Raw genomic sequence first — 23,897 nt, forward strand, 5'->3', positions numbered from 1 at the left:
GCAGGACTGACCTGCTATGTCACATGGGGTGCAGAGCGAGCACATGGCCAGAAGCAGTGGCCCCAGGGGCGTGTCAGGGGCCCAGCCGCTTGCCCTTGGTGGCAGCAGTAGGCTGGCGTCGCCTGCTCGAGTGTGCCCCTGTGGCGATGTCCTTTACGACCGGCATTAACTCCCACGTCACCAGGCTCCCTGTGACCCGTTCAGGAATCTCTGCGGTGCAGTCTCGCCGGCCTCTGCGGCCCACCTCACCACCGCGAGGGGGTACCCAGGACACGTGTCACTCCGATGGCATGGGGGACGCCGCAGGGCCAACACCATCCCGGTACCGCCGCGCTGGGCCTTCTCTGAACAGAGACCCCAAGGACCCGGAGCCGGCTGACCGCAGGCCAAGGGCCCAGACACGGGAGCCCCGGGGCCGTGGGATGGCCTGGGCAACAGCACCAGAGAAGCTCACAGGCCCCAACAGCAGCATCCTCATTGCACGTCTCATGTGGATTTCAAAGGAAAGGAACTTGGTGTCTGTAAATCAGAGCCAGTGAGGAGGTGCCTCCTGTTCCCTATTAGTGAGGGAAGAAAAAGGCCACGTCCTGAGCGGGGGCCGCGGGCACTGCAGAGCTGCTGGCGGGGCCTCGTCCACGGCCGAGAGCAGCTTCCTTCCAGGCCTGGCGCTTGGTGTGACGCAATGTCTGGTTTCCGCCTGGCCATGCACCTCGCTGCTGGGGTAGGAGGGGTGGTGACAGCAGAGCACGCCGCTGGGCCAGCGGCGCGTTTATAATCCAGATTTATTACAGCATGCGAGTGTGTGAAAGATTAATGCTGATGTTGAGCATGGCTGCTGCTTACAAAGCCTGTTCTCATGGAGGACGTGGGGTGCCCCTGCACCACGCTGGTGTTTGCACCTGGAACAGCTCATGCTCAGACCAGGCTGCATGACGGCGACAGCGTGTGGAGCACACGGCAGATGTCCCCTGGGCTCCCAGAGCCATGTGCCCTGTCAACGGTCAGTGGGCAGCTGCCCCAAGAGCAGGGACCCCATAGCCGACACGCCTGCCCCTGGACCCGCCCCACCCAAGCCCTGCCAGCAGCTGTCTGCCCCCAAGGGCACAGTCCTGGCCTGTAGACACTCATGTCTGCCACGGGGACCCCCATCCCCCAGCTCTGGCCACCTGCCCCCCGTCCTGGAACCACTGCTGAGGTCAGGGGGGCTCATGACAGCACCCGCCGCTTTTCCCAGTTGCATGGACCAGACTCCTGGTCACCCCTCTGGAGGTGTCCAAGCTCCAGGATGCAGACCTGGGGTCCGTAGGTCTGGGCCGCGCTGCCAAGCATCACACAGATGGTCCCGTGTGTCCTGCTCTGCGGGTTTGGGGCCCCCAGCCATGGCCGCCCCACCCACCTGGTTCCCACATCCCTCGTAATCCAGTGCAGGGCACATACACCCGGCCAGGTGCAGGGCTCCCCAAGGGGCCAGGCCTCAGGTGGCAGCTGCCTCTCACCCAGGGACGCCCTGCAGGTGGTGAACGGCCACCACTGGCTATTTTAGCAGGTAAGCAGGACAGAGCCACCCAGAGGCCTGGCTGATGACGACATGGCCTGAGCCTGTAGCAAGATAGAGAAGTGGGGTCGGGGCTTTGGTTCCGAACTGGGCCTTAGCCCCCGGGACTCGCCTGGATGAAGATGGCAGTGACCAGGGCCAGTTCCCACAGGTGGCCAGAGCAACGTGGTGGGAATCCTGCCAGGGAGCGTTCAGACAGGCAGTCATGGACGCACATGACGGCTGAGCCCAAGCACCTAGGGGGATGCCATCCCCTCTCACCCGGTCCATCCCCCTACAACCTCATGTGTCCTGTCCATCATCAGACACAGCTTATCTTCTCGCTGAAGTGCGACATCAAGCACTTCGATCCACATGTCCTGTTTGGGCCAGACCCCAGCCCAGGGGAGGCCCAAGGCCCAAGGTGAGTTAAGACAAACCTTCCTGTTAGTGATGGGATGTCTGGGCCTGGGTCCCACCAGCCCCAGCACCTCACGCATCCTGCTCTTCTCTCCGTGATGGCCCTCAGTGCACACAAAATGCAAGCTGTCCTGTGAGGCCTGGACCTCAAAATGCCAATGAGAGGGGGCCCAGGTTCCTGTTAACCAAGGAGCACACAAGGCGCCTAAAGTTCTCTAACTATAAAACTGCACAAACAGAAAACACACGTTTCCACCCTGTCTTTTCTTTAAAATACTCCTTCCACGAGCAGCCTCCCACACGTGGATGGGCTGCGGCTGCATCTGGGGAAGAATCTGGACCTCGGGGACCCAAGCGCTCTGCCTGGGGCCCTGCGTCCTGCAGGGACCGCTCGCTGCCCTGCCATGCGGTCACAACCCCAGGGGCCCGTCTCTCTAAGACAGACTCACATCCACGCAGCTGACCGCAAGGGGTCCATAAGAGCAGCCATGCTCAGGGGCTGGTGAAGTGCCCCCTGTTCACTGCTGCCTCAAGGGGCCCTTTCCCAGATGCACCCTGCTGGCCCTAAGCCCTTGGACGTCCAGCCTCCAGGGCCAAGCGTGGCCAACGGACGTCTTGACAGATTCCCCTTCATGTGCGATGACTCCCAGGCCACCGACCTTAACACCCCAGGTGGCAGTGCTGCCCGGCCACCATCTCCCCGCACATGCTAGCTCTTCCCAGATACTCTGCACAGTCTTGGACAAAAGGGTTTTTGTTCTAAACCCCAGAGAACAAAGTGCAGATTGTTTTCTGTTTGTTGCATGACATTAAAGCCCCAGTTTTACCATCAACATAAACACCCACAACGGTGACTCCGGGGCACGCCTTTCCTAGACAAGGAGAAGGGAAAAGTCATAACTGCAACCACTTGAAATGGCAGCCCTGAGGGGCGAGGACCATGGTCTCTCCACATCCAGAGCCCAGAGTGAAATCCAGGGCTGGCCGGGGCTGGGGGCGCCGAGGGGCTGGGGTCCCACCTCGCGTCCTTGAGGGACGTGCTCCCATCTTTCCCACGCAGCTTAACTGGCATCTATAGGAAAAGCCAAGTTTCCAGCGAGATACGGTTCCATGGTCGCAGGGGCGTGGACAGTCCCAGGATGAGTCCTGGCCCCGCGGACACGGGCGAGGACTGAGCGGCAGAGGGTTCCCCAGCCTGCGGCACCGGCCCCACCTCCTCTGGGTTCCCATGTGTGCGGAGCCACAACCCAAGTGGGCTCAGTGCCGCCGGGCAGGACGGGCCGTGCATGGCTGCCAAAACTGCCTTGAAGGGGATGCATTCCTGGTTCTGGTGTTGGGTGGCTGAGCAGCTGCCGCGAGGGCGGGGACTCAAGCCCAGGGACACACCTCCTGGACAGCTGGTGGGACCAGGCTCCCGAGGACAGGATGCCATCTGCGTCACCTTCTGCATGCACGCCCCCGGTCTCCCCGCCCCGGCCACCCCGCCGGCCCCCAGCGTCCCCCAGCACACTCCCTGCAGGGCCGGCCTCTCAGGCCCAGGCTCCTCGTCCCACCATCGGCTCTGTTCCAAGTTCAAATCCTCTCCACCGCGCTCGGGACACCAGGGTCCTTGGGGTGTACAGGCACTGGGCAGCTTGGGAGGGAGACACTCCTCTGCTTCTCCTGCCTCTGAGCCCTGGGGCCTGTCACCCCTGAGGTCCATACCCAAGAGCTGGCCACATGCATACCAGGGTGGCAGACATGGCATGAGGAGCTAATGTGGGAACCGTCAGGGCAGCTGGCCAGTGTCCCGAGCTAGGGGACGGTCCCGAGCCCCTGTGGCTCCTCCTGGGCTCTGGAGACTCACTCCTGCCTAGGATGCTCATGGCCTGGCTCCCCGGCTGGGAAGAGCCAGCCCCCTCACCTCTACACCTCAGGCTAAAGACGTGAAAGGAGTATTAAGACGTTGGTCACCCGTTTTCTGGCTGAGATACCAGGACAGTCAGTAGCAACAGGACTTAACAGAAACAGCCTCATGCAGGCCATGTGAGGCTCTAACGAGGAGGAAGGTCAAAGTGCCTCACTCGACAGTGCTCACCTCGAGGCCTGGCCCTGCTCCAGGTGCCAATGCACATGCTTGTGTTATGGTCATCGCACAGCTGAGTGGACTCTGGGAGAACATTCTAGAACATCCGTGGGGACCAGCTGTGCCACTGACCACAGGGGCGGATGCTCTACCCCCAGACCCTGGTCTGGGGCCCGGTCACAGGAGGTCCTGCGGGCCCGGGGGCAGCTGCCAGGAGGCCCGGGGCCATCTTCCACCTGTCCAGTACCCCTGCCTGCCTCTTGCCCGCCATGTCAATTCTGTTTTGCCTTTAGAAGGGCATCCAAGAAGGGTGCGTGGGAGTCCCCAGGATGGACACCCCCTTGGCTGACCTGACCCTCCATGCCTGTGGGTCAGAAACTTGCATCATCTGCTGTGTCTGGAACCTCTGGTCTTCTGTGACAGGTGCAGCTCCAGCCTTCCCAGCATGTGGGGCTGGGGGCGGTCTCAGCCTGGGGCCCCCGGGGCCCCCGTTTCTTGGCTCTGTCGGCGGTGCCTCCACAGCCCATCAGGTGAGGCAAGAGCACTCGCTGGGCAGGGTCTTGGGCCCAAGGACCACGTGTTTACGCAGCTCCCAACCCTCTTTGGGAGGACACCACGCCCCAGAAGCTGTGGCCTCTGTGGGCTTTGCTCGCGGTCCAGCTCGCTTCCTTATCCACAGGTGCAGCGCCCAGGCCGCAACCAGAGGAGCCTGTGTGAGGGCACCCAGCCTGGTAGGAGTGTTGCAAGGGTCCCAGAAGTGTCTCCTGATGGGCCCACTACTCAGCACCTGTACTGATTTCGCAGCGGTCATCACTTGGGATTAAACTTTAATGTAAATGTCTGGGAAGCCCTAGGGAGAAGGCAGGCCCAGGGCACGCTGCACAGACCAGGCCTCTGGGCCGATGGGTGAGATCCCTCCACCAACCCGGCCAGCCCAGGGCAGCCTGGCCCTGGAATCTGACGCTCAGGGGGTTCTGTGCCGGCTGCCAGGCCTGAGGCCCTGATTCCGGGGACGCTCCCGTTTCTAGACTCAGTGATGCAAACCCGTCCTTCCACCTCTCAAGGTCTCAGCATGTCCTCCATTGGCTACTGGCTCAGGAGCCTGCCAGTGCTGTGAGCGCTTGGTGCTCGTCCGATGGCGCTCCCCCAGCCCTCAGCCCCATCCCAGCCCACAGGCCCGGCCTCCCGGGCACCTTCTTCCCAGCGGTGAGGCACTTCCCTGCCCACAGTCCTGAGACAATTTGGTGAGGGTCGCCCACGGGGAGGGGTCGTCGGCTGTGACCATCAGGACCACGTGTCTTGTGCACGGAGGTTAGGCAGGGAGTTCCAGCCACCCGGGGACCTCCAACCAAGGTGTGTCCTCAAAGCTAACTCCGGCTGACCCTGCTGGAGCTCCAGGACCCTCCCGGGCTCAGCGGTTGGCACCCATGGGCGGGACCCCAGTGCCATCACAGGCACTTCTGGGAACCTGACCCAGAGCACCCCAGACACAAAGATGTGCCCGCCAAGACCTGATCACTCACCGTGGGTTACTTTTTCATTCTGAAGACATGGTGTTTGGAACCTAACCATGCGGCCCTACCTGGAATGCAGTGTTCCCTCCTGTCTGAGCCTCTGATCCGCTGGTCACCGGCCCGGGCAGCTGCGGGGAAAGTGACATGTGGAGCCAGAGCGGGCGGATGCTCTACCCCCAGGCCCCGGGGCCACCACCCACTCGAGTGGGTGCCCGTGTTCCTGCGGCAGGCCGGCCCTCCAGTCGGCACCAGGGTGCCCACAGCCCATGCAGCCCGACCGGACATGCAGATGCGGGATGTTCTCCTTTTTGACGACAGCATTTAGGCACAAAGGAAAACTGTGGTAACCCAGCAGCAACAAGACCTCTCGTTCCATGTGTGCCGCTCCGGTGTCTTCCGGAACAGCTTTCCTCTGTGGCCTTCAGTGGCTGCCGAGGGCACCAAGTGGGCAGGGCACTCTGTTTGTTCCCCATCAGACGCTGGGCCAACCCCCAGGCTGAGGGAGCCTCACCATCCTGAGTCCCCCACACCCAGCCTCCTGGCCCCTTGGCCAGGCCAACCCTGGACAGTGACCCTGAGACCAGAGGCCCCTCAGGCGGTGGGTGGTACGCGTGGAGGGTGAGGTGGGCATCATCCCCGGAAGCTGAGGTCCGTCTGCCCACGTGACCAGAGCGGGGAAGGCGACAGGAGGGTGACACGGGCCCACATGCCCCCAGCAACGAACACTCTGGTCCTCTCACTTCCGACATCGGCACTCCCTAGGGCCACGCTGGGGTGGCAAGGGTCCCGCGTCTGTGTGAGGTGGCCTTCCTGGGGGCACTGGCACTGTGAGGAGAGTTGCCACGCCCCCGTCTGCACCCACACCTAATTTTGATGGAAAACCTAAAATGGCTCTCGATTTTACGTGTTTGTATGTGAAAATGAATGTTACAGGTAGAGTTTAAGTGGACTTACTTCCTAAGTCACGCACGTTTCAACAGCACATCCACTGACCTCTCAGAGAACCTGGCGGCAGTGGAGCTGGGGCCATGCTGGGCTCCCAGCCACGCAGCAGCAGGTGCCTGACGAAACCAGCACCTCACAAGCCAGGTCTCCACACAGGGGCAGCAACCAGAAACAGCTCGGAAGGCGGCTGATGCTGGCCAGCCCAGGCCCCAACCCCCGTCTACACAGCGCACGTGCTCTGACTCCGCACAGACAGTCTGGTGTGAGCGGGGGAGGTCAGCCGAGCACACACAGGGGACACTCTCTTGGCAGCGCACCAAGATGCTAACACACGGGCGCTAAGAGCCAGGTCTGAGTGTGTGCTCATGCCTGGGTGGCCGTCGAGCATGCACGGCGACGGAAATGCTGTACTGAACACCAGACACACAAGCTCTAGTTTTGCATTCATTCTCTTATTTATTTTTAAAACCACACAAGGGGAGCCCCTGCAATTTACCCGTGAAGTCAGACGCTGGCCGAGGCCCCTGCTCCTGGGAGCTTATAGGCTAGTGGTGCGTGGGCTGGGCGGGCCAGACTCGGGACCGGCGAGCTCCCAGGGGCCGGCGGCGTGGATGCTTTGGTTTCCCAGGTACTGCAGCACATTTCCAGGGCAGAAGTGTGGAGGGACACTGAAACCTGATGGAGACAGGTCCCCAGAACGGCAGGCATGTACGCAGCCCACAGATGGACTGGCCACTACTGGAAGAACAGACTGTGTCTGTGGAGCACCGGCTACAGAGAGAGGTGCAGGTGGGCTGCTTTAGAGCAAGGGTGTGAAAAGCTGGGCAGAGGGCAGCGAGGTGACAGGGTGCCAGGGAGGGTGGAGAGGGTGGTGATGGGGTCCCCGGCAGGTGGGGGACATGGTGATGGGGTCATGGGGTGCCAGGGTGGGTGAGGGGCATGGTGACGGGGTCATAGGGTCCCAGGTGGGTGGGGGGTGTGGTGACAGGGTCCTAGGGTGGGTGGAGGGCATGATGACGGGGTCCCCAGGCAGGTGGGGGGCATGGTGATGGGGTCCCCGGGTCCCAGGGCAGGTGGAGGGCGTGGTGACAGGGTCCCTGGGTAGGTGGGGGGTATGGTGATGGGGTCCCCAGTGGATGGGGAGGGTGGTGATGGGGTTACAGGGTCCCAGGTGGGTGGAAAGCATGGTAATGGGATCACGGGGTCCCAGATGGGTGAAGAGAGTGGTGATGGGGTCCCGGGGCAGAGAGCAGGGCAGTCAGGCCTGTGTAGGGTGAGCCTGCAGGACGTGATTCCCAATGCAGGGTGGACACTGGATGGCATACACACAGCCCGGGGCACCCCATTATCTTAATAACAACATCCTTGGGGGCTCAGTGTCCCCACCTGTAAGAGAGGCATGCAGGTCACAGGCCAGGCCCTCTCCCACTGATACTGGAGAGTGTGCTATTCTCAGAGCAGGGACTGCAGAAAACATCAACGTGAGACATACTTTCTGAACTGGTTTAAAAAGTAATTTTTCTTATAAAGCCTAGTTTTCTTTAAAACATTCAACTTTTGGTCAACCATGCTTGAAGTTTAATTAGAACAGAATCATTACATTTTCCAAAAATAACTAAATATTTTGTCTTGTAAGATGTATTGCACCTTAGTCCAAGAGCAGACGAGCTGGGCTGGGTTGCACGAGGCAGTCCCACAAACCCAAGCGGGGTCACAGATCTGAGACCAAACAGCTCTGGTGGAGCTGCTCACAGGCACACGTTCCTCCTTCACAGTCCTATTCTGGGTCCACCTTGTGATGTGGTCATTTTATAACAAGATCACATTATTCAAATCTTGAAAAGCACAGCTAACATTTGCCCAAGAAACAGTTAATTCTAGCTGACGTCAACACAGATACTCCAGGGCTTTCTATCGTCTAGTCTGTTTTGTAAATGACACGTTATGGGTAGAGAAAACGAAACCTTCTGAGAATCCTGATTTTACCAAGAAGGCAACATGGCTGCTTTCGCAATAGTTTTTAGTGTAATGTTAACTTCCCTCTTAAATGATTCGAATACCTTAAGTGCTTAGAACTACAGTACAAAGACCGTCGGCAAGAGCTGAGCCAACAGGACACGATCACGTTCAGAATGACAGGCGATGCCGTGCTCTCTGAGCGCACACCCCGGCCCCCCAGTCAGTGCCAGGCAATGCTCTGAGGACCACGCGTAGCACATTTATTTTCTACTGGTTCAGGGGGTGAAAAAACACACCAGTATTTTCTTCCAGGAAACATTTTAAGCTGAAACGGCAAACTGATTTTCTAAGCGTCTACCCTCCAAGTGTGTGAATAATCTCAAGAAGGGCAGTTTCCAGTTGAGTCAAAGGTGCTCGGCCTGAAAGCCTCATGGTCACCGGGAGACGCAATTATTCACAGAAGAATGTGATGTGGGACATTAGCACAAGCACAGAAATCGTTAATGTTAGTTAATGACCACATCAAGCACCAGCCTTTAGGCTCAATAGCATGGGTTTATTTCTAAAGGCACCTGCAAAATAATTATGACTATTTGCTTTTCCACCTTAAACATCTAGAGAATTTAAGCACACATCTAGACCACCTCAGCTTTTGAGCGCAGAGGGCTGTCCTTTGTCTCCCCCCGGGCAGGTCTATATTTGCAAGCAGCCAGCACAATGATCAGTAATTACCTCAAGATGCAGCCCCCGCCCAGAACAGTAACGAAGGAAAATACACCAGAAGCTTCACTTCTTTGAAAACTGAGGACAGGGTCTTGCTAACAGGATGACTATGCAGCTTAAGCAGACAACGAAACAACCACTCTGCTTCGTGGCGACGGCCTCTCGGCATTTCCGTCTTTTAGAAAAAGTGCCCCCTCGGTTCATTTTCACTTAAAGTTAGAAAGAGAGCGTTACCGTTCGCAGGAAGGTAGGTGAAGTGCTGGTACTGGCTCCTCTTTCTTTTCCCGTTGCAGACATAGAAACTGACTTGGACCGGGCTGGTTATTCTCTGATTGCGAAAAGGCGGGATCTCGACCACCAGCGAGTTCTGGTGAGACATGGCAGAGAGGGGGACACAGTGAGCATGTCGCGCACCAGAGCAGCCCGCGCCGCCCCTCCAGGGCTCCCTCACGGTGGCCCCAGAGAGCTCGCCCGAGGCGTGGGCAGCCCGGCACCCAGGGCCGGCGGGCGCAGGGGAGCTGGGCTGGCTTGGGGCTTCAGCGGGGACACCACCGACACCTCCCCGAGCCAAGCCGCTGGTGCTGAGCCGAGGGCAGAGGGGGCACTCAGCCGGAGAGGTCCTCGAAAGACCCCCACGCATCTGCCTGCCCCAACCACCATGGCCAGTGACCTCTGCAGGCTAAAGTCTCACACAGGGCTCGTGGATGGAGCCGTGCTCAGGTGACAGGATGAAGACCCAGGAGAGGCCACCTGGAGGGCTCAGCGGTGGAGCGTCTGCCTTTGGCCCAGGGCATGATCCCGGGGTCCTGGGATCGAGTCCCGCATTGGGCTCCCCGAGGAGAGCCTGCTTCTCCTGCCTATGTCTCTGCCTCTCTCTCTGGGTCTCTCATGTATAAAGAAATATAATCTTAAAAAAAAAAAAAAAAGGACCCAGGGGAGGTGCTTCCTGGAGATGCATACCAGGGACAGGTATGGGACGAAGCCTGTCATAGCCCCCCAGACACCCTCGAATGGAAGGCAGGTGAGCTCAACACGAGTGGGTGGACAGTGAGAATGTATGGCACAAACGGGGACAGATGCTTCCTGGTGGGCACTGTTACTGTCTCACAGTCCAAAATACAAATTAGCAACATGGTCACAAAAATTTTGCTCCTTCCAGTATAGGCCTGAAACAAGTCAGGTGGGCAGCATGAGATAAAAGGAGACACAGGCTGGCGGTCAGTGGTGGACACCGCCGGGTGCCTGAATGTTCAGAGGACAGGTCTTCACAGGCGCCCATGCTGTGCTTGATTTCGCACGAGCGACAGGATTTCACATCCAAAATGTTTCTTCAGTTTTCTTTGTCAAATGATTTAAGTTAGCACTTAGAGAAAATGAGTAAGAAAAATCCATCGTATCAAGTTTTTGTTAAAGAAACTGTAGCTCGTTACCCAGTTTAATAGCAAAATTGATTGAATCGTGTTAAGTAATGGAATCTTAGAAATGTTAAAATGGGAAACTGAAGAGAATATCAGGCCCCACATTTTCCTTTTACAGATAAAGAAACCAAGGCACAGAAGCCTATCTGGGAGGACATGCAGGTGGCAGGGCCCCTCGGGGCACCATCCCCTGGGGCCGTGCTCACTCCCAACTAAATGGGCTCACTGCTTCCATACGTGTCCCACCTGGAAGAGGCAATGGGTCTCTTGTCCCCTTGGCAAAACTAACACTCCAGACCTGGCGCTGACGGGGTGAAGGGTGGGTCACACGGGGGAGGGTGCATGCTCAGGGCCGGGGCCACCATGCTGAATGTCAGCTTCCCTGTTTGCACATGAGGATCAAGGGCAGGGGGTCTACATCTGGGCTTGTTTCCTAAGGGTTCGAGGACGTGGACGGGTGGACGGGGACCCTGCAGGAAATGCTGGTGCTGTACGTGGCTAGCACTGGCGACGGCGAGCCCCCGTGGGGCACAGAGCTAGTGGTCTGACCACCACGGAGGAAGAGGAGACATGGAGAGGAAGAGGTCCTACTTAAACAGAGGATGAAAATGAGGTGAGCCACGAGGAGCCGTCCACGGGGGGCCTGCGAGGGTCTGTACGGACTGCACAGGGCAGAAGCAGGCGTCGGACCAGGCCCGGCCTTGACGGTTTGGTTTTTATAGATTCTACTTGACTGGGGGCTTCTGTTACCTCTCTAAACAGAGTATGCAAAACACCATCCCCCCGGGAACGCGGTGAAGGAAGAGGCATGGAAGGGAGAGCAGTGAGGGGCACTGTCGTCCCTGCCACCTGTTGGGACAGGAACAGAACAGGGATAACAAACAGCTCTTGATAGGTCCCTGAACTCGCTTTAAGAAACTGCATCGTCTACACTGCTCACAACAGCACATAAACCACACACACAGCAGGATTCTGCTTTGTTTAAAAACTGCGTGCGAGGGCAGCCCGGGTGGTTCAGAGGTTTACCACCGCCTTCAGCCCAGGGCCTGATCCTGGAGACTGGGGATCGAGTCCCATGTTGGGCTCCCTGCATGGAGCCTGCTTCTCTCTGCCTGTGTCTCTGCCTCTCTCTCTCTCTCTCTCTCTCTGTCTCTCATGAATAAATAAATAAAATCTTAAAAAAAAAAATTTGTGTGCAACATAACGAGTGTGTGTGTGTGTGTGTGCATATATGCAGGCACATGCATGTGCACGAACATGCACGCACCAGGAGAAGCCTGGCAGGATGGACACCCAAATGTCAGCAGTGGTGCAATTACACCAGGTGCTACATTCTCCAAATTTCCACAACGAATAATATATTCCTTTATAGTTAGAATCAGTCTATAAAAATAAACCTCAATTAAGAGATACGGATGAATCATAAAACTAAAGTACTTCCCTCTTCACACGTACTGTTATGATTCTCTTAAAACAACTATTAACAGGCTTCCTTTAAAATATGCAGCCACTCAGTAAAAAAGACAAGCCAATGACACAAAAACGAACATGCAGACTTGGCAGGATTTCTGCAGGCTTCTTCCATGCTCAGGGGAGCTGGGGGGGAGGGAGTGCAGCTGGGGGGCCGGGGCACATGCGGGAGGCTGCTGGGGGCGGCTCCAGCTGTCTGTCCCACCGCCAGGTGTGTTTACGACAATCCTGTGAGCTGAGCAGCAGCAGGAAGCCGAGCTGCCTGCGGCCCACGGCGCCTCCCCGGGGCTACTCAGGCACGCAGGACACAGGACAGGACCCGCAGGAGACGTGTGCACGCGTGTGAGGTCCCGAACACGGGAGGGTGCCTGGACATCCTGGGAGAGGAGCGAGCTCGAGAGCGCAGGTTTCCCCCTGGGGCCAGGGAGGAATCTTTTCCATCTGACAAGACTGGAAAGGCTTCTGGTAAGTGGATCAGAGCTTTGGAAAAGGAAGCTGAAGTCACAAGAAAAGATGCTTTGTCCCGATAGAGCCACTTGTGAGGGCGCAGGTGGCCCAGGGCCTGCCGAGAGCCAGCAGCGTTGGAGGGCCACTTCCACATCTCCACTCGGGGCTGGGAAGCCTACCTGCTGCGGAGCAGAGAAAAGCTGCCTGCTGGCTTCAACAAAGCCCACCAAGGCTCCCTGTTCACACCGCCCCAACAGCCCAGGGCCCCTTGGGGCCCCAGACAACACTACCATCTTGCCTTGAGCATGATTCCTGAATAAGCCAACTTCCCATTTCCCTGCACTGTCAGATGGACCACACACCTGTCCAGGGCCAGGGGTGAGCTAGGGGACCACACACCTCTCCACGGCCAGGAGTGAGCTAGGGGACCACACACTTGTCCACAGCCAGGGGTGAGCGAGGGGACCACATACCTGTCCATGGTCAGGGGGTGAGCTAAGGGACCACACATCTGTCCACGGCCAGGGGGTGAGCTAGGGGACCACACATCTGTCCATGGCCAGCGATGAGCTGGGGGACCACACACCTGTCCACAGCCAGGGGGTGAGCTAGGGGCCCACAGGTCTGTCCATGGCCAGGGGGTGAGCTAGGGGACCACACACCTGTCCAGGGTCAGGGGGTGAGCTAGGGGACCACACACCTGTCCACGGCTAGGGGGTGAACTAGGGGACCACACACCTGTCCACGGCTAGGGGGTGAGCTAGGAGACCACACACTTGTCCATGGCCAGGGGGTGAACTAGGGGAACACACACCTGTCCATGATCAGGGGGTGAGCTTGGGGACCACCCACTTCTCCCTGGCCAGGGGGTGAGCTAGGGGAACACACACTTATCTACGGCCAAGGGGTGAGCTAGGGGACCACACTCTTGTCATGGCCAGGGGGTGAACTAGGGGACCACACACCTGTCCACGGTCAGGGGGTGAACTAGGGGACCACACACCTGTCCACGGCCAGGGGTGAGCTAGGGGACCACACACTTGTCCACAGCCAGGGGTGAGCGAGGGGACCACATACCTGTCCATGGTCAGGGGGTGAGCTAAGGGACCACACATCTGTCCACGGCCAGGGAGTGAGCTAGGGGACCACACATCTGTCCATGGCCAGCGATGAGCTGGGGGACCACACACCTGTCCACAGCCAGGGGGTGAGCTAGGGGCCCACAGGTCTGTCCATGGCCAGGGGGTGAGCTAGGGGACCACACACCTGTCCAGGGTCAGGGGGTGAGCTAGGGGACCACACACTTATTCACGGCCAAGGGGTGAGCTAGGGGACCACACACCTGTCCACGGCTAGGGGGTGAGCTAGGAGACCACACAGTTGTCCATGGCCAGGGGGTGAACTAGGGGAACACACACCTGTCCATGATCAGGGGGTGAGCTTGGGGACCACCCACTTCTCCCTGGCCAGGGGGTGAGCTAGGGGAACACACACTTATCTACGGCCAAGGGGTGAGCTAGGGGACCACACTCTTGTCATGGCCAGGGGGTGAACTAGGGGACCACACACCTGTCCACGGTCAGGGGGTGAACTAGGGGACCATACACCTGTCCATGGCCAAGGGGTGAGCTAGGGGACCACACACTGGTCCTCGGCTAGGGGTGAGCTAGGGGACCACACACTTGTCCACGGCCAGGGGGTGAGCTAGGGGACCTCATGCCTGTCCATAGTCAAGGGGTGAGCTACAGAGTTTGGAAGAACTTTGAACTTCTCAGGTGAACAGTCACCTGCTGGCCACAGTATAACTGCTGTTGGCCTGATGACTCCTGCTGCTTTTCCAAGGACCATGCAGAACACATGCACACTGGACGGGAGAGGTTAATCCCACTATGGCAACAGTCAGTTTTAATATCACTTAACACACAGATGGTCAGTGGGTGAAAAGTGAGACCAAGCTACTTGCAGCCTAGGAGAAACCCACTTTGAACATAAAGACGCCACCAGAAGCCTCAGGGATGAAGGACGCCTGCACTCACACGTGCCACACAAAGCCAGAGAAGCTGTGTTGTCTCAAAGAATATCTTCTACTTATGACCACAGGGGCAACGTTATTTCTCAGGCACCTACACGTGCATGCAGTACCCAGCAGCTGTGGGCAGAAAGTCTGCATGGAGCAGGCATGAGGACCCCCCGGCCCCTGCCAGCACTCCGCTCACAGGCAGAGACTGAGCACCTCTGAGTGGCACGAGATCTGACTTCACATCTAGTTCGTGTTCAGAACAAGTGTCTATGAAGTGACATGCATTCTCTGAGGACGGGAGACAAGAAATCATGCCAAGGACACTGGTGGAAGCTGGTGCGGCTTGGAGACTCGGGAGCAGCCACTGCTCCCGGGGCCTCCCTGCTCACAACGATAACCAGAGGGTGGCAGTGGCCCCGTGACGTGAGCCCCTCAGTGCACCCACGGTCCTGGCCAAGGACGGGTGTGTGGTCCCGTCGGGGTTTACAGGGCACCTCCTGGGTGGGGCCCAGGTGGGGTCCTGCCCCCCGTGGTCACTCTGCTGTCCTCCTCGAACTCGTGTTGTGTCCCACAAGCACTTGTGTCAGGCAGGGCTCCGTGATCCAGTCTGGCATTCCCAGTCACTCCTGCTCGCAGGAACCCCCTGCCCAGCCTCCAGAGCACCGGCACCCCCAGGGCTGCGTGTCCAGCCACACTTACCGGCTTACATAGGTCTCTATCCAGCTTGGCCTCTGTCTCCCAGATGTGGTGACCGTCTAGGGGGAAGAGGCAGAGGGAAGCCCATCAGTTTGGGTGCCTGGGCGAGTGCCCCGCCTGGACGGTGAGCCCTGACCAGGCACAAGGGACCCCGGGGACCACAGCCCTCTGACCAGCTCGGGCCACCCGGGCTGTTAACGCAGAAGAGCAAACAGTTACATGTGCGTCACCAGCTGAGAGGACATGCCTGGCCCAGACGTGGGCAGGGAGCCTGGCAGAGCCCGAAGGACCCACCCACCCCCTCTGTAGGAGGGAGCCACATGCAGTGCATGCCCCAGAAATCCAACCCCCTCCTACGTCCTCAGGCCCACCGCCCCAGCTTCATGCCAGGCATGAGTGGTTTCTACATGCCAAGCTTTTCTGAGGGAGGCGAGCCCAGGAGAAGCACCCGTGACCCAGGAGAGGATGCACAGGCCAGGGAGCTGACCCAGGTCTGTGTCCCGGCCCCTGTACCCACCAGCTCCAGCCTAAGGTGCGTGCGTGCCAGGAAGCAGGGGCAGATGACCCAGGGCTGCAAAGCCCCCGTGTGTTTTGGGAGCAGAGTTGTTCTAACGCGTGAGGGCCTGGGAGCCCTGGTCCTGCCTCTGCTCAGACCAGCGGTCGGCTGAGGGAGAAAATCCTCTCTCTGATGGCTTCTTGCCACATCAGGACACAGAAATGCAAAATATGGTATTTTTAACTTTACCCCAGTGGCCATTTGCATGTTTCAAAAAAAAAAAATAATAAAAAGGCTCCCAATAGGCCTTGAAAGGGCTCAGTGTTCCTTGGGTCCCGGCCTGCAAGGGGGGAGCTTCAGGGAGCCTGGGGTGGGAATGTCTGCGAACTGAGCTCTGGGCCTTCAGGAGCCTCTCCAGGGCTGCCGGCCACGTGGGGGACAGGCGGGCGTTTCCTCAATCGGCAGACGGGCATCCCCTGCTGAGGACTCCCTCCTCCTCCTCTCCTGTGACTCTGTCCCCAAACACACAACTACAGCAAGAGACGCTTAGCAATGCTCCTGCTGTTTTCGAAGAAGAGATTGTGTGTATGTGTGTGTAACAGATCCTAAATTATAAATAAATTAGACAAAATCTCCTTCTTCTGCCTGACAGTCAGGGCGGGCAGGGGTGGAGGGTGGAGACAGCAGGAGGAAATATGAGTCACAGAGCCCGGAGCAACGTCGGCGTGCCAGGACACATGGGCCTCTCGGGATGCCCGGGCTCCCAGTGCCAACTACCCACCAGATGAACCCACTCAGCGATAAGATGCAGACCAGGGCCCAGGGGATCAGCCGCCCTGTCTCCTCCACGAAAACATTATCGGAAACTAAAAATACACTCTGCCATTCTCAAAGGCACCAACCAAGACTCCCACAAAGCATCACAGTTTCCGGAACGCCGAAGCATCCTTAACCCCCCAGCCCCTGAGCTGATGGGCAATCCTGAGCCATGGGGGTCGGGGGACTGGGGCCAGGGGTCGGGGTTGGGGCCCAGGGACTGGGCCTGGAGGTTGGGGTTGGGGGCCAGGGGCTGGGCCTGGAGGCCAGGGTCAAGGGCTGGGGACCAGGGGCAAGAGGCTGGGGACCAGGGGCAAGAGGGTGGGGCCAGGGACTGAGCCTAGAGGCCAGGGTCAGGGGTTGGAGGCCAGGGGCTAGGGTTGGGGGCCAGGGGCTGTGCCTGGAGATTGGGGTCGGGGGCTGGCCAGGGGCTGGGGTTGCGGGCAGGGGCCGGGGTCCAGGCAGCCTTCCAGGCCGTGCAGACAGGAGCCCCACCCACCACTTAAGGATTTGAAACGACCCCGTTCCCTAAGCAAGTGACCCAAGTGCTCCTCCTGCCCATGGCACGGCCTCCATCTGCTGCTGGGAGGCTCAGCACGGCGCCTGTGGACCCAGCACAAGCCTCCTGGGCCTGCGGGCACCGGTCCTTGTCAGAGCGTCAGCCCAAGGCTGGCAAGGCCCACTGTGCGTGTACATTCAGCTTTCCCAAGGCCTGCCCCACTAACTGCAGAGTAAGAGAGCACAAGCAGAGCCTCCAGACACTCCTGTCAACCACCAGGCTTCTGGAAGGCGGGAAGGGCAGGGCCTGGAGGTCTCAGGGGCCCAGGGCTCCCAGCACACTCTGCGCACCTGTCCTGGGCTCTGGGCCTGTGTTCCCTGAGTCCTCGTATCTGTGACTGAATCACAGCCCAGCCCATAGAGGCAGGGGCACGGCCTGTTTTACTGAGGATCCCCAGCAAGCTGCCACCCACATAGAAACAGATACAGACCAATTGCCCAAGATGGCAGTGCCCAGGCCACTCGACGTGGCTGATAATCGTGTACACCAGGGAACTGTGAAGCCGGCTCCCACGTGCACCAGAACCAGCAGGGACCCAGTCGCAGTCGCCCCAGGAGCTGGTGGCATGGGCCCCACCGTCCAGCCTGTGGACTTCCAGCCCCTGGGTGCCCCCTCTGCCAAGCCCAGCCAGAGGTGGGCCCCACGCAGGCACTAAGCAAAGCCCCAGCCTCCACAGGGACGGGAAAGGCTGGCCCTGGAAGAGCCGAGGAGCTCCAGCCTTATCAGGAGCCCCAGGTCCTCAGTAGGAAACTGTGCGCAAGCCCAGAAGTAAAAATATTCCGAATCATTAGGGAATTCCCTGCAGGGTGAGTCATCGGAAAGGCTTCCCCGCCACACCCGCCCGGAGGCTTCCACAGCCGGCCTGGGCCACTCGCCTCCCTGCCCAGCGCTGACTCACACGCTCCCGGGCGGCCTCTGCGGGAGCGTCGGCGGCCTTCCCGAGCGCTCCAGAGCCCTGCCTGGCTTCCCACCAAGTCTCAGCACCGTGCCGGGGTCTGCCAGTCCCGGGTGGAGAGACCAACGGTCCGTCACATGGAATCGCAGCTTCCCTGCAGCCCAGGTGACGCCGCCTGGGCCACGTGCACACGGTCCCCACCCCGCATGGCCGCCGGCTGCTGACACCGCCGGGTGCACACCAGGACCCCAGGAGGCCACGGCGGGGTGCACATGGGGGGCCGCTCCACACTCCTGTGGGGGCCACAAAGACGGGTGCCCACACGGGGGCAGGTGGGGGTGCTCTGGGGCTGTTCTGGTCACATGGGTCCCACACAGGGGAGTGCCCCCCTGCAGCTGGTCTTCACCCTTCCCCATGCCCGAGACACTCCCAGGCCTCACACTCTGGGGTGCCCGCTTCCCGCAGAAGAGACTCCAGGGTGAGCTAGGATCACTGTCCCACCGTGGGCTCAGCCTGGCCGATCCTCACTGAGGGTGACTCTCCACGAGCAGACTCCCCTCTGGGGCACCCGCCCAGAGAAGGGAGCACACGTTCTTGCTGGCGCACCCGCACCACAAGTTGGGCACCACCCCAGCGTCTACCCTGAAGGGATAAGCCCACATGGTCCATGCACATGACAAACGCCACTCAGCCTTCAAAGGGACGAGATTCCAATGCACTCCTGCAGGGAATCCCTGGGAGACGGCCGCTTGGGGCATGGAGCTGGGCACAGTGGGACCCACACCATGCACGTCCAGGGCAGCGTCCACAGGGACAGCTAGTGGCTCTGAAGCTGCCAGGCTGGGGGGAACAGGGATGAAGGCTTCTGGGAATTTCTAGAACTAGTGGGACACCTACCTGGCTCTGAATAAGCCAAAGACCAATGAACTTTAAGTGGATGAGCCACGTGGTCTCAGTCATATCTCAGCAAAACAGATAAAATGTCAGTTCTCCAACCTGTGTGTGACCTGTGCCACCTCACCCAGCAGCGTCCTCTCCACACCTCTCCTTTCCCATCAAGACCCAGAGCTGCAGTAGATGTGGGAGGGCAGGACCTGGAACACAGCTCTCCTGCTGGGGAGGGACCCGAGCCCACTCTCTGGATGTGACCTCAGTGCTGAAACAGGAGCACCTGGGCGCAGTTTGGGTCAAACCACAGGGAAACACTGGCCACCAGCCCAGAGAAAGGATTCTGGTGCCAACCCTTTCCCGGCAGGGACACAAGGCCTGTGGACGGGCCCCCTGCCCACACTGGGCCCCCTGCACTGTCCAGTGCTGGTCGCCATGCCCCAGGAAGGACAGGGGAGGCCCAAGGTCATGCTGGCATCCCACAGAAGAGCCTTGTGAGGGAGGGGTGAGACCATGACTCCCCAGGGGGCACCAGGGCGCATCATCCTGGGGCATCAGTGAAGAGAAGCCTGACCCGGGGAGAGAAGCAGGACAGGAGGGTGGCTTCCAGCATCACCGGTCCTGCACAGTCACAGGTGATACTGTCCGAGGGCGCCAACTGTTTCTGCTGCCTCATGCAGCCAGGCCCTGGTGGGTGTACCTGCTAGCTATGCTGCTGCAAGCTGCCCCCCACCTGCCCAAGAACGCTGCCCGTGGAAGTCACCTCCTTGGCACACAGCTGTCTCTGTGGATAGGTGGGCCCTCTCGCCCCCTCCCGCCCCCTCCTGCCCCCTCCCATGTCCACGCCCGGAAAACTCAGAGCAGATGCCTTCTTCCCCACACCAAGTCACGACCTGCACGTACGTGAGCCCCACCACTGGCCGGCGGTGTCCATGTCTGGGCAATTCCCAGAAACCCTTCAGAAGAAGCATGCCAAGGCAATGGGACCCCAGCCCTGAGGCCACAGCCCTGCCCCAGGGCGGGAGAGGTGGGTGCCAGAGGTTGCCGCTGAGTCCTCGCTGCCAGAGCCCAGATGGCCAAGGCCCGGGATGTAACCCCGCTGGCTGTGCCCAGCTGCGCCCGGCTGGGGCGGAGAGACAGCGGGCCCCTGGCTCCTGGGCAGTGTCACGGCCGCACAACCTGGCTGGGGGGGGCGGGGCAGTGGGCTCACACACATACCTGCTCTCACACACCCTGACACATCTGCTCACACAACCCTGACACACCTGCTCTCACACTCTGACACATGCACCTGCTCTCACATACACTCCCTGACTCACGTGCTCACACATGGTCCAACAATCCCCACCATATACACCTGCTCACACACACACTTGCTCTCATACATGTGCTCTCTCTCTCTGACACACATACGTGCTCACACATGCTCCAGCAATGCCCACCACACACACCACACCTAAACTGGCATCTGAGTCCAGGCCTATGTGTGAGCCGGTGAGTACCTGACAACAAGAAAAGCTGCACAGGACCCCCCGGCCTCCACTCTGTGGGGAGGGGCTTTCCCAGGTGTGCTCTGCTCCGGACTGTGGCCTGAGACCCAATCTTGAACATGAAGTCATCCCTAGCGGATGTCCTGAGAGTCGCTAGAACTGGGTGGGGGGCAGAGATGAGGAGCGACCACGTCACACACACACACACACACACACACACACACACGTGAGGCCTGGACACGCAGCTCAGGGATCCTACGGGCCAGAGTCCGTGCTTTCCCCTCCAGCAGCCTTCAACCCTCCCCCACATCAGAGAAGCTTCTGGTAGCACAGGAGCCACTATCCTGCTTCAGGAGCAACAGGCATGTGTCAAACCCAAGGGAGGGAGGTGTGCAGACCCCGAAGCTCACCAACCAGGGAAGGCCCGTGTCGGCCTTCGAGTCTGGAATCTGGTCACCTCTAAAGGATTTTCTTAGCCATGGCCCTGCATGTGGGGCATTCAGAACGAAGTCGGGAGATGAGGGGAAGGGGATTGCGCAGGTGGAGCTAGTGCAGGCTCGGGAACTCAGGCTCATGGCCCGCTCTGAGCGCCCTCCCCGCTCCCTGTGGCACACACTGTGGGGGGAGTGTGGGGGATAACGCTGCCTCCTCCGATCATTAGCCCCTCCACCCCGCCCCCCACCTGGGACCAAGGGTGGGGTGGGAGCCTCCTCCCAGGAGGGCCCACCCGTGGGTGGCTCAGCCCAGCAAACTGAGGAGGAGCCGGTCACCTGGGAAGCCACCAAAGGGGAGGGACCCAGGCCAACCCTCAGGGGAGCCACCTGGGGCTTCTTGGGGAGGAGCGCTGAGCACCCAATGAAGAGTGATCTGGGGCTGGAATGGCACCCACACTGCAGCCTGACCAACTGGCTTCCACGTTTATACCCAGGGGGCCCATGTCTGGGCACAGCAGCCCAGGCCTTAGATGCACAGAATGGCAGCTGGCCCCAGCTCACAGCAGCGCCCCCCACCAACCCTGGGTGTGGTCCAGCTAAAGAAGGCGCTGCTGCTGGAGGCCCCCAAGTTTGGGTGAGGTTTGTGGGCAGCAGAGAAGCCAAAACAGGCTTCACTCATAGTTTTCAGTAATGGCAGGATGACAGACGGGAACCCCAGGGAACGCCCCCCTACAGCCCTGGGGTCAAGAGCACGACAGTCTGATGCACCCAGACTGCTGCTGCGCTCACCTATTCTGCCTCTGGCCTGCCTCAGCGGCAGGGAGCCCACGTGGCTCATGCTGTCCTCATGTGTACTCAATGCGACCGCGTCCCTTGGGTGGACACAAATGCACGCATGTACGAATACATGACTTAGTCCACACACACAAGTGCTACCAGTCATCTTCGCGGCTACAGATGGGGGAAGGTCAGCAAGTCACGTCCCATGCTGGTATGTCTGTGACATGTGGGGCTGGCGGCCTGAGGCCGGGCCTCCTGCACCGGACACTCAGCCACAGGCTGTCACACGCTGCCTTGTCCTCAGCAGTGCCCTCTGACGCCGAAGCCACAAACCGGATCCGAATCCTCGGAGGAAAGGTATCCTGACACCTGGACCTTTTGGGAGACACAGGAAAGGACTCCCCCCAAAATCTTGATGGTCTTCTGGAAAGCACCATCACTTACACAGCCAGAGCGCCGTGCTGCCCTCCACAGTCTTTGTGACACGTCTCACAAGGACTCCACAGCCCCTCCTCCCATCTGGGCTGGCCCCAGGGACCTGCCAATGCTGCCCTCAGCACAGGCACCCACGCCCCTCCATCTCTGACCTGCTCCTGCCGCGGGTGTGGGGAAGTGCACCCCTCCAGGAGGTACAGCAGCTGTGGGCACCCCTCGAACAGAAAGAACTCCTTGAGACCCTCACAAAGCCCTGGGTTGCGGGTGCCCTAAGCCCAGAGCGGCTGCTGGGAGGCCCAGATGCAGGCGGTAGGTGCCCCGAGATGCCCAGAGCAGCGTCCCAGCGGGAAGAGCTGGGAGCCCGTGGGCCTCCATGGTGGGGCTCAGGCCTGCCGGCTCACATGCCACCCTGGCACCGGCCCAGCAGCAGCGTGAAGACTGAACTTCCCAAGAGACCAACGGCTGCATCAGAGCCCTGCAGGACAGCTGCGCTTTTAACCTGAATTGACTTTAGTGTTTTCTCCAAAACATCAACTAGGAAAAGCCCAGTTACAGTTACAGAGCACATCAGGACATGTGAGGTGGAGTGCCGCCTCCGCCAGGAGTCAGAGGTCAAAGTGGTTTCCTTCTCTTGGAAATGTGACTTGCATGAGATGCAAACCACCTCATTTAAATACAAACACAAGCAGTGACAGCGTCCAGAGGTGTAACCACAGTGTTCATACCCACTCACAACAGTTGCGGCCTCTGACCACATTGCCACCTATGCTTGCAGCTTGCCGGCCGTGCGCCTGACGCCAGGCTGCTGCAGGGAGTGGCTGGAGGGCCCCTGGGTGAGGATGGCGCTGGTTACGCACCTAGGGACTAAGGTCCCCACACTGTGGGCTGGCGGCCAACCTCCACGTGGCACTGTGATGCCATGGAGCAGAGACCTGGAAATGAGTGGGCCGGCTGGCGGGGGGACCTGCCCTGAGAAGCAGCCTCACAGTGCCCACAAAGCAGGGAGCCTCCAGGAGACCCCATGATCCCATCCTGGCGCCAAGGTGATGGCGCATGGGCTTCTCCTTTGGGTGGCAGCCAGGAGAGTGCCACCTGGGGCTGCATCTCAGTGCATCTCCTTGCAGCCCGGCAAGCAGAACGCCATGGCTGCACCCCCCACCCATGCTTGTTTATACAAAGCTCAAATGGTTACACCATTTCAAAATTACCCTCCTCCAAAAAAAGGTGTTCCAGTAACGCAAATTCTGACCATTATGCCTTGTTGTTTTTCTCCATAATTCACAACGTGTTTTCCAATTATGTGCATGATTACACAGGATGACTGAGCTGAACACGCAGAACTCTCAAGCCCGTTTTGATGGAGGCACTTAAGCTTCCTGCACAAAATCAAGACCTCATTGTGGATGCTAATCACTGGCCTGGTTTCTAGTGATCAGCGTGGGTCCTGCACTGGTGCTCTCTGGAAAACTCTCCGTTTCTGCAGGAAATGGGGAGGAGAAAACACAGCCCAGCGGCAGCAGCCCCATCAAGGGGGAAGGACCTCATGCCCATTGGCCATGCTTGGCAGGGAACCAGCTCCAAAATCAGCTGCAGAGAACTTCTGGGAGAGGCGAGCCCCACACACCCTCTCACCGGCTCTTGTTTGTGATTTGCATGGGTGCCCAGGGGCCTCTTGTCAGACGGTTCTCGGGGCAGGAGCTGCGCACACACGCACATCTGCCTGGCAGCACACCCAGGGGCCTATTGCCCAAACATCAGACAAGAGAGACATGCAGCAACCATGCCCCACCACTCCCCACACCGAGGTCTGCCCCCACCCACTTTGACGTCTACACATTTGGAGTGGTCTACACACACACACGCAGAACGGCTGAGAACCCAAGTGCCACGGCT

At 59.4% G+C, this 23,897-nt stretch overlaps 1 protein-coding gene across 9 annotated transcripts in view; it reads right to left on the bottom strand.

Moving 5' to 3' along the window:
• The window catches only part of NFATC1 (nuclear factor of activated T cells 1), a 96,231-nt gene that overhangs the window by 29,660 nt on the left and 42,674 nt on the right, over positions 1-23,897 (bottom strand). For 4 of the 9 annotated variants that reach the window (XM_072816583.1, XM_072816815.1, XM_072817056.1 and 1 more), the window contains exons 7-8: positions 15,215-15,270; positions 9,395-9,527 (exon numbers count right to left, since the gene is read on the bottom strand). In XM_072816583.1, coding sequence (XP_072672684.1) covers positions 9,395-9,527; positions 15,215-15,270 — 189 coding nt within the window. Of the gene's footprint in view, positions 1-5,601; positions 5,662-6,911; positions 7,250-7,864; positions 7,943-9,394; positions 9,528-15,214; positions 15,271-23,897 lie in introns of those variants that run through there. The other 5 variants (XM_072816447.1, XM_072816722.1, XM_072816508.1 and 2 more) reach the window with 3 other exon arrangements.

The sequence above is a fragment of the Canis lupus genome, chromosome 1 (genome assembly GCF_048164855.1).
Source record: "Canis lupus baileyi chromosome 1, mCanLup2.hap1, whole genome shotgun sequence".
Classification (NCBI taxonomy): Eukaryota; Metazoa; Chordata; class Mammalia; order Carnivora; family Canidae; genus Canis; species Canis lupus.